The sequence below is a fragment of the Rana temporaria genome, chromosome 4, assembly GCF_905171775.1.
Source record: "Rana temporaria chromosome 4, aRanTem1.1, whole genome shotgun sequence".
Lineage (NCBI taxonomy): Eukaryota > Metazoa > Chordata > Amphibia > Anura > Ranidae > Rana > Rana temporaria.
This window is the reverse complement of record NC_053492.1, coordinates 109,706,040-109,720,438: the sequence shown is the minus strand read 5'-3', so window position 1 is coordinate 109,720,438 and position 14,399 is coordinate 109,706,040. Positions and strand designations below refer to the sequence as shown.

The 14,399-nt window shown below is 42.3% G+C and overlaps 1 protein-coding gene across 2 annotated transcripts in view; it reads left to right on the top strand.

Annotated features, from left to right (window-relative positions):
* CEP63 (centrosomal protein 63) overlaps positions 1-14,399 on the top strand; it is a 56,392-nt gene that overhangs the window by 17,349 nt on the left and 24,644 nt on the right. For both annotated transcript variants that reach the window (XM_040348740.1, XM_040348741.1), the window contains exons 3-5: positions 3,441-3,618; positions 7,249-7,344; positions 9,906-10,022. In XM_040348740.1, coding sequence (XP_040204674.1) covers positions 3,441-3,618; positions 7,249-7,344; positions 9,906-10,022 — 391 coding nt within the window. The remainder of the gene's footprint in view (positions 1-3,440; positions 3,619-7,248; positions 7,345-9,905; positions 10,023-14,399) is intronic.

Sequence of the window (14,399 nt, the reverse complement as noted above, 5' to 3'; positions counted from 1 at the left end):
AAAATCCGAGCATTACTTACCGTTGTAGAGGGCGATCTTCTCCGCTACTTCCGGGTATGGGTCTTCGGGACTGGGCGTTAGTTCTTGATTGACAGTCTTCCGACAGGCTTCCGACGGTCGCATCCATCGCGTCACGAGTAGCCGAAAGAAGCCGAACGTCGGTGCGGCTCTATACTGCGCCTGCACACCGACGTTCGGCTACTTTCGGAAAATCGTGACGCGATGGATGCGACCGTCGGAAGCCTTTCGGAAGACCTGTCGGAAGACTGTCAATCAAGAACGCCCAGTCCCGCAGCCCATACCCGGAAGTGGCGGAGTTTTCGGGGATCGCCTTAAAGTTGGCAGAGTAGGAGATAGCCAGACAGATTGGGTTAGTGAGTTCAGGAGGATGGGAGAGGCTCTGGACAAGTCCTGGAGACAAGGGAGCTATAGAGCAGAAGGTCTTGGGAGGAGCGGAGAGGATGGTTTGGTTGATATTTGGAGATAACATTAGTGATGTAGTGTGGGGCAGAATTGTGAATGGCTTTGTATGTTATTGTTAGTGTTTTGCATTTTATTTGTTGGGCAATGGGAAGCCAGTGGATGGATTGGCAGAGAGGAGTGGCGGACACTGAATGGTTGGTAAGGTGGATGAGTCTGGCAGCGGCATTCATGATAAACTAAAGAGGGGGTAGCTTTCGAGGAGGTAAGCCAATGAAGAGGGAGTTAAAATAGTCAAGGCAAGAGATAACAAGGGAGTGAATAAGTTACTTAGTGGCCTTGATGGTTAGAAAGGGGCGTATTTTGGAGATGTTTCGGAGGTGAAGGGTACTCATGGACACAGCATCGCTGGCGTGGAGGTGAGTACGCAAGTTACGCAAAGTGGCTTGTTCCCTTCATAGAATCCCTGTATTGTTTTTTAGATCCTGCCTTTGTCTAATTTTGTCAGTTTCAAACAAAGTTTGCACTTTTTCCCAAAATGCCTGAATTTTACCTTCTGTGTTTTTCTTACCCCATTCCATAAAAGTGTTGGCTTTTTTTCAACATCAGCCCAGCAAGTCTGATTTGTAGCGTTTTTAGTGTTGGTGGTTAAATATCTATACTGTAGACCAGGACAGTGCCAGTGAACAATGGAGCATTGTAGCTGTATATTAATGTATGTATATTCAGACCTCCTATCAGACTGAGTTTCTGCTCCTTAACATCTCAGATTGCTCAATTCCTGCACCTTCACACCCCATATTGGCTCTAATTCCTGCACCTTCACACCTCAGATCACCCCAATTCCTGCACCTTCACACCCCAGATCAGCCCCAATTCCTGCACCTTCACACCCCAGATCAGCCCCAATTCCTGCACCTTCACACCTCAGATCAGCCCCAATTCTTGCACCTTCACACCCCAGATCAGCCCCAATTCTTGCACCTTCACACCTCAGATCACCCCAATTCCTGCACCTTCACACCCCAGATCAGCCCCAATTCCTGCACCTTCACACCTCCGATCACCCCAATTCTTGCACCTTCACAACCCAGATCAGCCCCAATTCTTGCACCTTCACACCCCAGATCAGCCCCAATTCTTGCACCTTCACAACCAGGGCTGTGGAGTCGGTAGATAAATGTTCCGACTCCTCAGTTTTATGTACTTCCGACTCCGACTCTCCGACTCCTCTGTATTAATATGCAAATGTATTTTATACATTCCTTGAGGGAAAGAAACGCAACCTACCACAGGACTACTGGCTGGGAAGCCAACAGTCTACTGTATTGCACAGTTTAAGCAAAAGACAAACACAATGAAAACAATCAAGTGGCTGGATAGTAGCAGCAGGCATAAACATCAGGAACAGGATCTTTACCAGTTCAAAAATACAAACCACATTATTTGGTTGTTTTAGAACAAAAACAAAGCTTATCTATAATGAACCAAAAACAAAATCTGTAAAACCTAGAAATGGTTTATATTAATCTTGAAATGTAGTTATAGGCTTGGCAAATGCAAATCAATTCAATGTGGAGTTCTAAGGAAGAGAATTGCCTCTTTCATAGAGGCTCTTAGGTCAGACTTTATTATTTTTAGGGCTGAAAATAATCTTTCGACACTGACTTGGGTGGGTGGCATTGCAGTAACTATTCTGGCCACATCACTAACGATCTCTGGATAAACAAGGATGGCTTCTTCAACAGTAAGTTTTGATGAGCGATCATACTTTTCAACTTCTTTTAGTGCTTTATAAAACTCCTGTTGGAATTTTTTTATTTGGACACTTACTGGTTCTCTAACATGCGTTCCCTGTAAAAGCAGAACACAACACTATGGAAAGTATAAGTATTGCAGCTCCTAATTGTGCGTTGCGTGCCATATAGTGAAGCACATGAAAAGCATGCTTCTTCACGGTCACTTAACGTGTTCGTTTTGCGGTTACGTGAGGCACTGCATGCATTGGTCTTTATTCTTACAGTAGAGAAGTCATTAATTATAACTTTTTGTGAATTGGGACATTTAAACTTGCTTTTTTTTTTTTTATTCCAATCTAAATTTAGTAGGAGTCGGAGTCGGTGCATTGTTTGCCGACTCCGACTCCAGGTACCCAAAATTTCCCCCGACTCCGACTCAGACTCCGACTCCACAGCCCTGTTCACAACCCAGATCAGCCCCAATTCTTGCACCTTCACACCCCAGATCAGCCCCAATTCCTGCACCTTCACACCTCCGATCACCCCAATTCCTGCACCTTTACACCTCCGATCACCCCAATTCTTGCACCTTCACACCTCAGATCAGCCCCAATTCTTGCACCTTCACACCCCAGATCAGCCCCAATTCCTGCACCTTCACACCAGCCCCAATTCTTGCACCTTCACACCTCAGATCACCCCAATTCTTGCACCTTCACACCCTAGATCAGCCCCAATTCTTGCACCTTCACACCCTAGATCAGCCCCAATTCTTGCACCTTCACACCTCAGATCACCCCAATTCCTGCACCTTCACACCTCAGATCACCCCAATTCCTGCACCTTCACACCTCAGATCAGCCCTAAAACTCTGCACCCTCACACCTCCAATCAGCCCTAAACTCTGCACCTTCACACCCCAGATCAGCCACAAGCCATATCCTCAGATATGATAGCCACACCTTGCTCCTACCTGCTAGTGTGTGCTACACTGTCAGTAAAGTCGGGGAGGTGAGCTGTAAATTACAGGCTATGGCAACCAGTTAAAAAGGCATCTTGTACTGTAGGTTGCCAATGCCTGCTGTAGACACTAAACTTTTGGTCTTGTTTTACAACATTTTTGATAATCCATGCTAATGAGTAACTGTGTGTCCTGGACATGTCTTTTCTCATATTAGACTGGCGTTGGTTGTTTCTACTAATAATGTTGCTGTAATCTTGTGCTGTGTTTATGTCCACTCTCGTGTGCCACACATCATTGTTTTTCTTCCCTTGTGTCAGAACACTTTACAGTTCCTGTGAAGCAGAGTTGCAAGAACTGATGAAACAGATTGACATCATGTTGGATCATAAGAAGGCAGAGTGGGAAGCCCATACTGAGACACTCAATACGCTTTTACAACTCCGAGAGCAGGAGTTAAATACCTCCAGAGCTCGAGAAGAAAGACTGAGCCAGGAGGTAATCCTACCATCTCTGACAGCTGAATGGGTTCTGCAGTTTAAACGCAAATACAATTCCCATTAAATGAAAATCCTCATATGCTTCTGTTCAATGCTTTAGTGATACAAAAGAGTTTAACTAACACTGACAACAATCCTACATGGGTGCTCAACCTGTGGCTCTCCAGCTGTTGCGGAACTACAATTCCCATGAGGCATTGCAAGCCGCTGACAGGTACAAGCATGTCTCCCAAAGGCTGAGGCATTATGGGAATTGTAGTTTTGCAACAGCTGGAGAACCACAGGTTGAGCACCCATGCTATAGAACATGGTGGTCATGTTTTATCAGCACTGTGCAGATATACATTTTAAAACCTTTATCTGAATAAATCATACCAACAGATTTCACCAATAGATGTGTGAAAGCGGAGGGTCACAACTCCTGAGAAAAAAATTGGGCCTTTTTTTCACATTGTCACATTTAAGAATAACAGTTTGGTAGCATACAACATAGGGTGCTTGTTACCCTTGATGGTTACTCAGTGATTTCACAGTGTCTATCAGGGAGGTAAAGAAGGATACGAGCAGGCACTTTATGTTGTCTTGGTTAACCTCTCCTGTTCCTATTGGTCTATGACTTTGATGGATTGTCTCACTAAATAATTGCCATGACAAGGGATTTGCTACAGGAAGTACCAAGAAACTGGTCACTGCTAGCATATCAGGGGGGTTTATTTACTAAAGGCAAATCCACTTTGCACTGAAAGTGCACTTGAAAGGGCAGTCGCTGTAGATCTGAGGGGGACAAAAAATGCATTTTTTCTTGCACATGATTGGATTATAAAATCAGCAGAGCTTCCCCTTATTTCAAATCTTCCCCTGAGCTCTTCAGCAACTGCATTTCCAAGTGCTCTTTGTTTTTTAAATGCACTTGTGCCATTTCTTAAGGCGATCGTGCCGTGACTGGCGGCTCCTGCGATACCCGGAAGTCACTCCGGGAGAGATAGCGGCGACTGAGGAGGGGAACAAGAACAGCTGCGGGGGCTTCGATCTCAGGTAAGTAATTTATAATGAGCTGGTATACTATGCATACTAGCTCATTATGTCTGTTTTGCAGGGTGTTTTTTTTGTTTGCAAAGGGTTTACTTCCTCTTTAAATAGCATTGTAATAGGGTTCATCATTATCAGATCTTACTGTATGTTACTAAGTAAAAAAGTACCACTTTCCTTAAAGGTTAACAACTTTATATTCCTTGAATTTATTATGTTGCTTGCAGGCAAAGATAAAGTGCTCTTTTGTTAACATTTGCATTGTTGATTTTTCACACTATCACTTTATGTGATGAAAAAAAACGACATTTTCTGTGAAGTAAAAAACAAAGTTTTTGAAACTTCAATTTTCAAAGACGAAGTTGCCTACACACCATCGTTTTTTCACAATGCTCTAGCAAAGCGAGGTTACGTTCACCACGTTTTTCCATTGAAGCTCGCTTCATAACTAGCTTCTGGGCATGCGCGGGTGTAAAAACGTCGTTTTAAACGTCGTTTTTTGCTACACACGGTCAATTTCTGTGAAGTAAAAAACGACGTTTTGAAAAACGACACATAAAATTGAAGCATGCTTAAATTTTTTTTTTTCGTTTTTTACAAGACATAAAACAATGTTTTCCCCCACACACGGTCATTTAAAGTGACGTTTTTAAAAACGTCGTTTTTTTTCATCACATAAAGTGATGGTGTGTACGCGGCATCAGAGTCTACTGTTTTTATTCAGATTTATCAGTGAGGCAAAAGGTCAACATTAAGCAAAGCCTAACTATGTAATGAGCAACTATGGCTGGCCCATGTACAAACCTTAATATATTGTTTTAAGTAAATATTTAATGCATGGCATTGGATTCCCAGAGCACTATGGGTTTAATAAAGTGGATGTGATGTGTTTTCTTTTAGACACCGTGGGGTTGATTTACCAAAACTAAAGCGTGCAAAATCTGGTGCAGCTGTGCATGGTAGCCAATCGGCTTTTAACGTCGGCTTGTTCAATTAAGCTTTGACAAAAAACAAAACAAAACAAAAAAAAACATGGAATCTGATTGGTTTCTATGCAGAGCTGCCACAGATTTTGTACTCTCCAGTTCTATTAAATTACCCCCACTGTCTTTTTAATGGTTCGTGTTTTAAAAAAAACGAACACAAACATGTCATACTTACCTCCGCTGTGCAGTTGGTTTTGCACAGAGTGGCCCTGAACCTCTTCTGAGGTCCCTCTGCAACACTCCTCCCCTTCTCAAGTGTCCTGTCAGAGAAGTGCTATGGACACCCATGCAGGTTTGCTACCGTGTCCTGCTGCTGCGTCTGTTGACATGGTCAGCAGAACTCGACTCCGCCCCCCGGTGCCCACATCATTGGATTAGATTGATAGCAGCGGGAGCCAATAGCTGCATTCCTATCAATCTATCCAATCGGGACACACGATACCGGCTGGAATATGTGTGCTCGTTGCCGTTGCGGGAATTACGGGGCTCAGGTAAGTTTAAGTGGGGTCGGGGGGTGCTACTGCAGTAAAGAAGGTTTTTCACCTTAATGCATAGAAGGCATTAAGGCGAAAAACGCAGAGAGTTTACAACCCCTTTAACTCTAGGCCAGGGATATGCAATTAGCGGACCTCCAAATGTTGCAAAAATACAATTCCCATCATGCCTCTGCCTCTGGGTGTCATGCTTGTGGCTGTCAGAGTCTTGCTATGCCTCATGGGACTTGTAGTTCTGCAACAGCTGGAGGTCTGCTAATTGCATATCCCTGCTCTAGGCTGAATTATATGCAAAAAGGGATGGGGGGGGGGGTCACTGCTCCTGATTTTTTTATTTGCTTTGCTATAAAGCTCTGTAAGAAATGGCGAACAGTTGTTCCGTAGCTAGTAAAGTTGAACTGGAAAATGTAAAGTCACTGAGAGCATGTCTTGCTGACTGAAAATGAGAATGCATTATATTAATATACAAGATTTCAGATTTACTAGACTAGAAAAAATATATAAATATATAGTTACGTTGAATAAGATACAAGGCCATTCAGTTCAACCAATAGGGGAAACAATAATAGAAAACCTCCATATACACTATCCTATACTTACAGTTGATCCATAGGGAGGCAAAAATGAATAAAAATAAAGTATGATTCAATTCATTCCAATGGGGAAAAAAATGGCTTACTACTGAACTGACCAGAACTAATTCTTGAGGGGTCCATCAAACATTTTTATAGCTCTTACTGCAAGGAAGCCTTTCTGTATGTGGTGGATAAATCTCCCTTCCAGACATAAATATTTAAAACATTTACGCAAACCCACTATAGAAATATTATGGCAGACCTATGTGCCAAAGGGAGCTCTTTGCCCTGACTTCTTCTGCCATCTTGATTTGCCAGCCTGGTGTAAAGTAACTCCTGCACATGCACAAGGCAGTTTATTAATTCTGGCAGATATCAGAACTGCAAATACCCAACTTAACATGCATTTAGAAAAAAAACATTGCTAGCAATAAAAAAAAAAAAACAGCCTGCCAGCAATTATAACTAGAAATGTAATTTGATTTTAATGCAAAGGCTTTTTTTTATAAAGCGTATCCCGAATGTGCCTGTTTTAATTCTACAGATCAAGTCTCTAAGAAAACAACTGGCAGAGCAAGAGGAGAGCAATCTCAAGAAGACGGCAGAGTATGAATCTCAACTGTCACAGTTTCAGGAAGAGGTTTGTTATACCATCATTACCTTTTCCATCAAGACGTATTCCTACTGAACCTGTAAACGAATTAAGCCCTTATGCTAGTCATACACGGCGTAAATTTCATCCAGTTCATGATAAAAAACTTTTTAATTACAAAATCGAAGGCGTCTGGTGGAAAGTTGTTGGCCAAACAATGACTGCATCAGATGCATTCTTTGTTCTGCAGAGGCCGGCCATCTGAATGTAAAAGCTGGTATCAGAGATTCCACCATCCATGCGGTTTAGCATTTATAGGGGGGTAATTCAGTGATTCTTTTTTTAAGCCCACAAGGCTGAACAAGAGAAATCTAGCTGTGTATGGCCAGCTTTATTCTGTTCTTCAGCAGAACATAACCTTATTCTCCCAAGATGCTCCTTTTGGGCAGACCCTGCCTAGGCACTTTTTTAACCGATTGGAGCTCTTGGACTTTTTAGTGATAACGGTTACATTTACTGAAAAATATTTTGTACTTTTTGACAGAATTTAGACTTCTTAAATTACAAATGGGCATATTTTAAAAGTATCTGGGGGAGATTTACTAAAACTGACACACTTAGAATCTGGTGCAGCTGTACATTGTAGCCAAGCGGCTTCTAACTTCAGCTTGTTTAATTAAACTTTTGACAATAAAGTCTGGAAGCACATTGGTTTCTATGCAGAGCTGCATCAAATTTTGCATGCTTCCAGTTTTAGTAAATCAACCCCCCCCGTCTCTGATTTATCCCACAGATTCCTGTTGCTGATTCCCCTGCATTTTTCTTGAATGCTTTCACTGCAAAGCCATTTGCAGACTCGTCACACCCATCAAAATGTTTTATGTGTCAGATACCTATGTCACTTGCTCTATCAGCCAACCCCCTAAGTCAATACTGTTTCATGTAATAAAGCTGAAGAAAGTGCATGTAGACAGGTAGTGACTGCGAAAGGCAGGAGGAGATCAGCAACACTGAGATGGGGGGAAAAAAAGGGTCTATAAAATGTAAAAAATACTTTTCAGTTGTTTGTTACGCAGTGCTTTAGACAACTAAATGTTCAGCTAGGGTTTAGTTGTACTTTAAAGTGGTAGTTAACACCTAAATAGAATACTCACATCCGCTGTGGCCTAATTAAGTCACTACACATGCGTATTTAGGGCAAGCTGAATGTCTCCTAAATGCAGAGAGCTGCGCCACGGTGATGTCAGTGAGGCCTGGGCATTTAAACAGCCAGAGAACGCAAACCTGGAAGGAAGACTGGGTGATAATGGGAGTGCTGGCAGTGACAGTGCAGCGCTAGAAGGCTTCATTTTAAAGGTAAGTCTGTCATAGTGTGCTAGTAGGTGGTGCATACTAGCACATTATGGCATAAAACTGCACGGGGCCAAGTAAAAAACAAAAGTGTAGACTTCACTACAGCCTAAAGAAGTGCAGGTAGAAGCACATCAATATGAAGGGCTAGATTCAGGTACAGCGGCGTACCTTTTGGCCGGCGTAGCGCATCTCATATGCGCTACGCCAACGTAAAACAGTGAGCCCAGATCCGTATTCTCAAAGATCCCGCACCGTACGTTGTGCCAGCGTAGTGTAAATAGGCCGGCGTAAGGCCGCCTAATTCAAAATAGGCAGGTAGGGGGCGTGCCTCATTTAAATTAGCCGTAAACCCAATGTAAATGAATGGCCGTTCGTACGGCGAATATACTCCCTAAGAAACGTCGACGCAGTGCTTTCGACGTGAACGTAACCTACGCACAGCCCATTTACGTACCACTTACGTAAACGACGTAAAATTTGACGGCTGTTCCTACGTCCATACCTTAACATTGCCTATGCCTCATATAGCAGGGATAACTTTACGCCGGACGTAAGCCTTGCGTAAACGGCATAGCGGGCGCAAGTACGTTCGTGAATCTGCGTATCTAGGTCATTTACATATTCTACGCGTAAATCTACGGAAGCACCCCTAGCGGCCAGCGTAAATATGCACCCTAGATACGACGGCGTACTAACACTTACGTTGGTCGGAGGAAGCTGAAATTCAGGCGTATCTAGCTCCATGAATAGCACGCATAGATATGACGGCGCATCTTCTAACTTACGCGGCGTATCAATAGATACGCCGACGTAAAGTCTACCTGAATCTAGCCCCAAGTGTTTTAAATGCTTACTTGCATATATGTCTCCCCATAGTAGCAATCTTTATTTCCAAGATGTTGATCATTACCCCTGAAGGACAGCACCATAAGAGCGAAAAGCCCCATAAAAAATCTACTAGTCAGTCTAACCAAACTGATAGCTGTGCAGATGGAAGGGGCCCCAAGCCAAGTGCAACTTTTATAACAGTTAGGAGCTGCATGTTATAACAGTATCCTGCGTTTTATATTCTACTAGTCATTTGACATGTGGTTTTCATAGATGGTCACCTCTGCTTGTGCAGTTTTTCCCCATATGCTTTGATTTACTTTTACATTTATTTTTTATATATATATTTTTCAATAAATATATCTGAAGTTTATTTGAGTCTCTTGTTTTAGATCTGAAACTCTTTATTTACTGTCTTTTGTCAATAGCTCAATAAATTGAAAAGATCTTATGAAAAGGTTCAGAGACGACACCACAGGCTGGAGGTGAAAGGCAAAGCGGAAGAAGAGAAGTCAGAGGTTGGCCGTCTGACAAGAAGACTGGAGGTGAGAAAATTTACAAAAAAGTCCTGCAACAACCCTGCCGAAATGTGAACTACAATCAATCCAAGTCCAATCTGATATAGTGATGCTGTTCTGTGAAGCACCGAAACGTTATTTTGTGTCAGTACAGTATGTGTGACATCAGTGGTGTTTGGTCTTAGTACAGAGTGTGGCATTAAAAACAGTGCTGAACTAGCAGCTGATCAATTGCATGTTTGGAGCCTTCAAAAGCTTAGCTTAACATGGACCCTTACAGTATATTGCAAGTTCCACTGCCCAGGCCCCCTCCCCCTGTAAAAAATCACCTTCTGATACTAGGTCCAAAATGTACTTGTAAAGAAAAAAGGGCATTCCAGTCCAGTGCAAGAATGACTTCTCCTAAGACTTGGGTTGCCCCATGTATTCCCCAGAGTCTCAACAGAAGGAAGATGGCAACACCTTCACCTAGGCACCGTAGGTAGAAGATAGGTGTAAGGTACACAATCTAACTTTTTCTTTACAGGTGCATTTGGACATACTATCAGTAAGTGTGTTTTTTTTTTTTTGTATAGGGGTTAGGAGCTTGAACAATATTCGCAGAGCTTGCATGCTACTAGACAGTCTACTTTAAATAGAATGGCAGCCGAGAGTATACTTATTATACATATTACTAGGTATTACCACTGATGCATGAATCCCTGCATACAGAGTTGCTTTATTTATGATGGTAATTTGTTTTATAATTTTTGTCTAGTATTCTTCTTTTGAGTAGTTTCTGCAGATTATTGTATATTGTTCTGCAGACATGGACTAAGTCAAGTGCAGCATGCCGGTTCATGTACATTGTTCTGCGTGTATGGATGAAACACAGGAGCCAGCTGTTTTCTGTAATCCATAGACCAGGCCAGAAGTAGTGAGACACCGTCCTAGATATTACAAATGCTTTGTGTATGTGTGTGTGTGTATATAGCGTAAAGTTGGGGGTTGTTTAGCTCAAGTGTAGCACCCGCTAGCGAGAACAATCCACGCCAGAAATTCAATTTCAGGGCTTGTTGGCCCATTCTTATTAAGAAACGTTCAAGAAAACAAAAATCACAGGTTTCCCCTCACAGGGGGTTTTCACCGTCCGTACAAAATAATAACTTCAGCCTCCTGGCGTATACATACAGCAGTGCTGCTCAGGCCTTTCCGATTCAGGCTCTTGTCTGTCTCTTACAGACTAATTCCCTTTGCCAACGCCGTCCATACAGGTAGCAGCCCCTCACTGCTCTGACCCTCATACTTGGGTCTCTGACTTTCACTGTGCACATCTGCACTCTCTGGCTTCTCCCTTGCAAGCCTGGGCTCCTCGGGAGGGTGGAGCCCAGAATGCTGGTCCTGACTCTACTATCGGGCCCATACACACCTGAACAATCAGTGTGCCTTTGAGTCTCAAAACCCGGATCCAGGACTGGGAATTTCATCCCACCCAGATCTCTAAGGCCGCGTACACACGATCAGTCCATCCGATGAGACCGTTGTCATCGGTTAACCGATGAGACTAACTGATGGTCTGATGTGCCTACACACCATCAGTTAAAAAAACGATTGTGTCAGAACGCGGTGACATTAAACACAACGACGTGCAGAAAAAACGAAGTTCAATGCTTCCAAGCATGCGTCGACTTGATTCTGAGCATGCGCAGGTTTTTAACCGATGCTTTTGCATACTAACCAACGGTTTTAACCTATCGGTTAGCAGTCCATTGGTTACATTTTTTGACCGAAGGATAACTGACCGATGGGGCCCACACACGATCGGTTTGGACCGATGAAACGATCCTTAGAAATCCCCAGGCTCCAGGTCCCAAAGTGGACTTTTGTAAATAACGAGAAAACTGAAAAGCCAGTTTCCTCCCAAACAAGCAAATACACTGGAGCCCCTCAACCTGCCTGATTGAGAATTATGTATTCAGACACTGGTGGGGTACCACACTACCACAATAGATATAGATATATATATATTTTTTTTCAATTTTGTCATGTTGCAGCCTGATACTACAGTTGTTTAAATTATCATTTTTTTAATCGTGTGTCTACAATTGGTACCCCATAATAACAAAGCAAAAACTGAATTTTAGAAATGTCTGTATATCTATTAAACATTTTTTAAACTGAAATATCACATTGGCATAAGTATTCGCACACTTAAGCAACAATACTTGAAATTTAGCTCAGGCGCCTCTCATTTCTGTTGATCATTGCTGAGATGTTTCTACACCTTGATTAGGGTCTACCTGTGGTAAACTGGATTATTGTAAGGCATAGATCGGGGAAGGCTACAAAAAATAATTCTGCCCTGAAGGTTCCCAAGAGCACAGTAGCTTCTTTAATTCTCAAATGGGAAAAAATTTGCACAACCAGGACTACTCCAAGAACCTGAAGATCATGACTGAGTTCCAGAGACATATATATTACACACACCATATATACAGTACTGTGCAAAACTGTGTTTTTAAAAATATATTTTTTAATAGTTTATTTTTATCAATTTACAAAATGGAAAGTAAATGAAAAGAAGAGCAAATCAAATCAACTCTTCTAGGAATTCTGCATGTTTTTGTTGTTCAGTTGTTTAATTGTGTCCAATCCCCCGTGACCTCGTGGACCATATCGCGCCAGGCTTTTCTGTCCTCCACTGCCTCCTGGAGTTTGCTTAACTTTGTATCCATCTTGTTTTCTGTCGTCCTCTTCTCCTTTTTCCTTCCATGTTCCCCTTTTCCAGTGAATCCTCTCTTCACATCAGGTGGCCAAACTATTTGAGTTTCAACTTCAGAGTCCTTCCAGTGAATATTCAGGGTTGATTTCCTTCAAGATGAACAGGTTTGATCTTTTTGCAGTCCAAGAGGCTTCTCCAACACCATAGTTCAAAAGCATAAATTCTTTGGCGTTCAGCCTTCCTTATGGTCCAGCTTTCACAGCCATAGGGAATACCATAGCTTTGACTATACGGCACTTTGTCGGTAGGGTGATGTCTCTGTTTTTTTTTATGTTGTTGTCTAGGTTTGCCATTGCTTTCCTCCCAAGAAGCAAGCATCTATTAATTTTATGGCTACAGTCACCATCTGCCATGATCTTGGAGCATAGAAAGATAAAATCTGTGACTGTTTCCATTTCTTCTCCTTCTATTTGCCAGGGAGTGATGATGGGCCATGATCTTAGTTTTCCTAATGTTCAGGCCCACCTCTCCTCTTTCACCTTCATTAAGAGACTCTTTAGTTCTTCTTCACTTGCTGCCATTAGTGTGGTATCGTCTGCATATCTCAGGTTGTTTATTTCTCCCGACTATCTTAAATCTGGTGAGATTCCTAGATCATGGCATTTTGCATGATGTACTCATGATGCCTATAAGTTAAATAAGTAGGGTGACAATATACATCCTTGCCGCACTTCTTTCTCAATTTTGAACCAGTCAGCTGTTCCATGTCCTGTTCTAACTGTTGTTTCTTGACTTGCATACAGGTTTTTCAAAGGCTTTACTGTAGTCAATAATGCATAAGCAGACATTCTTCTGGAACTCCATTGCTTTCTCCATGATCCAGCAAATGTTGGCAGTTTGACCTCTAGTTCCTCTGCCTCTTCGAACTCCAGCTTGTACTTGTGGTACCTCTCGGTCCACATGCTGCTGACGCCTATCTTGTAGAATTTTTAGCATAATCTTGCTAGTGTTTGAGATGAGTGCAATCGTACGGTAGTTTGAACATTCTTTGGCGCTGCCATTTTTTGGTATCGGAATGTAAACTGACCTCTTCCACTCCTGTGGCCATTGTTGAGTTTTCCAAATTTGTTGCCATATTGAGTGCACTTTAACAGCATCGTCTTTTAGGATTGTAAATAACTAATTTTAAATATCATCACTTTCGCTAGCTTTGTTATTAGCAATGCTTTCTAAGGCCCACTTGACTTCACTCTCCAGGATATCTGGTTCAAGGTCAATGACTGCATCATTCTGGTTATATGGGCCATTCAGATCTTTCTTGTATAGTTCTTCTGTGTATTCTTGCCATCTTTTCCTTATCTCTTCTGCTTCTGTCGAGTCCTTGCCATTTTTGTTCATTATTGTCCCCATCTTTGCGCAAAACCTTTCCCTGATATCTCCAGTTTTCTTGAAAAGCTCTCTTTCCCATTCTGTTGTTTCCCTCTAGGAAAGGTATTGTCTCTTCTTGCTATCCTCTGAAAGTTTGCATTCAGTTAGGTATATATTGCCTTTTGTCTTCCTATTTTGCAGATAGGTTATGCTTAACATCTTGGAGAACTAACCACAAATCTTCTGTGGATGTAGGCTGCCTAAAAAAACTTCTGTCTCTTCATACAGACTTGATGATGTTTAGATCAGGGCTCTGCGGGGGCCAACCCATCACT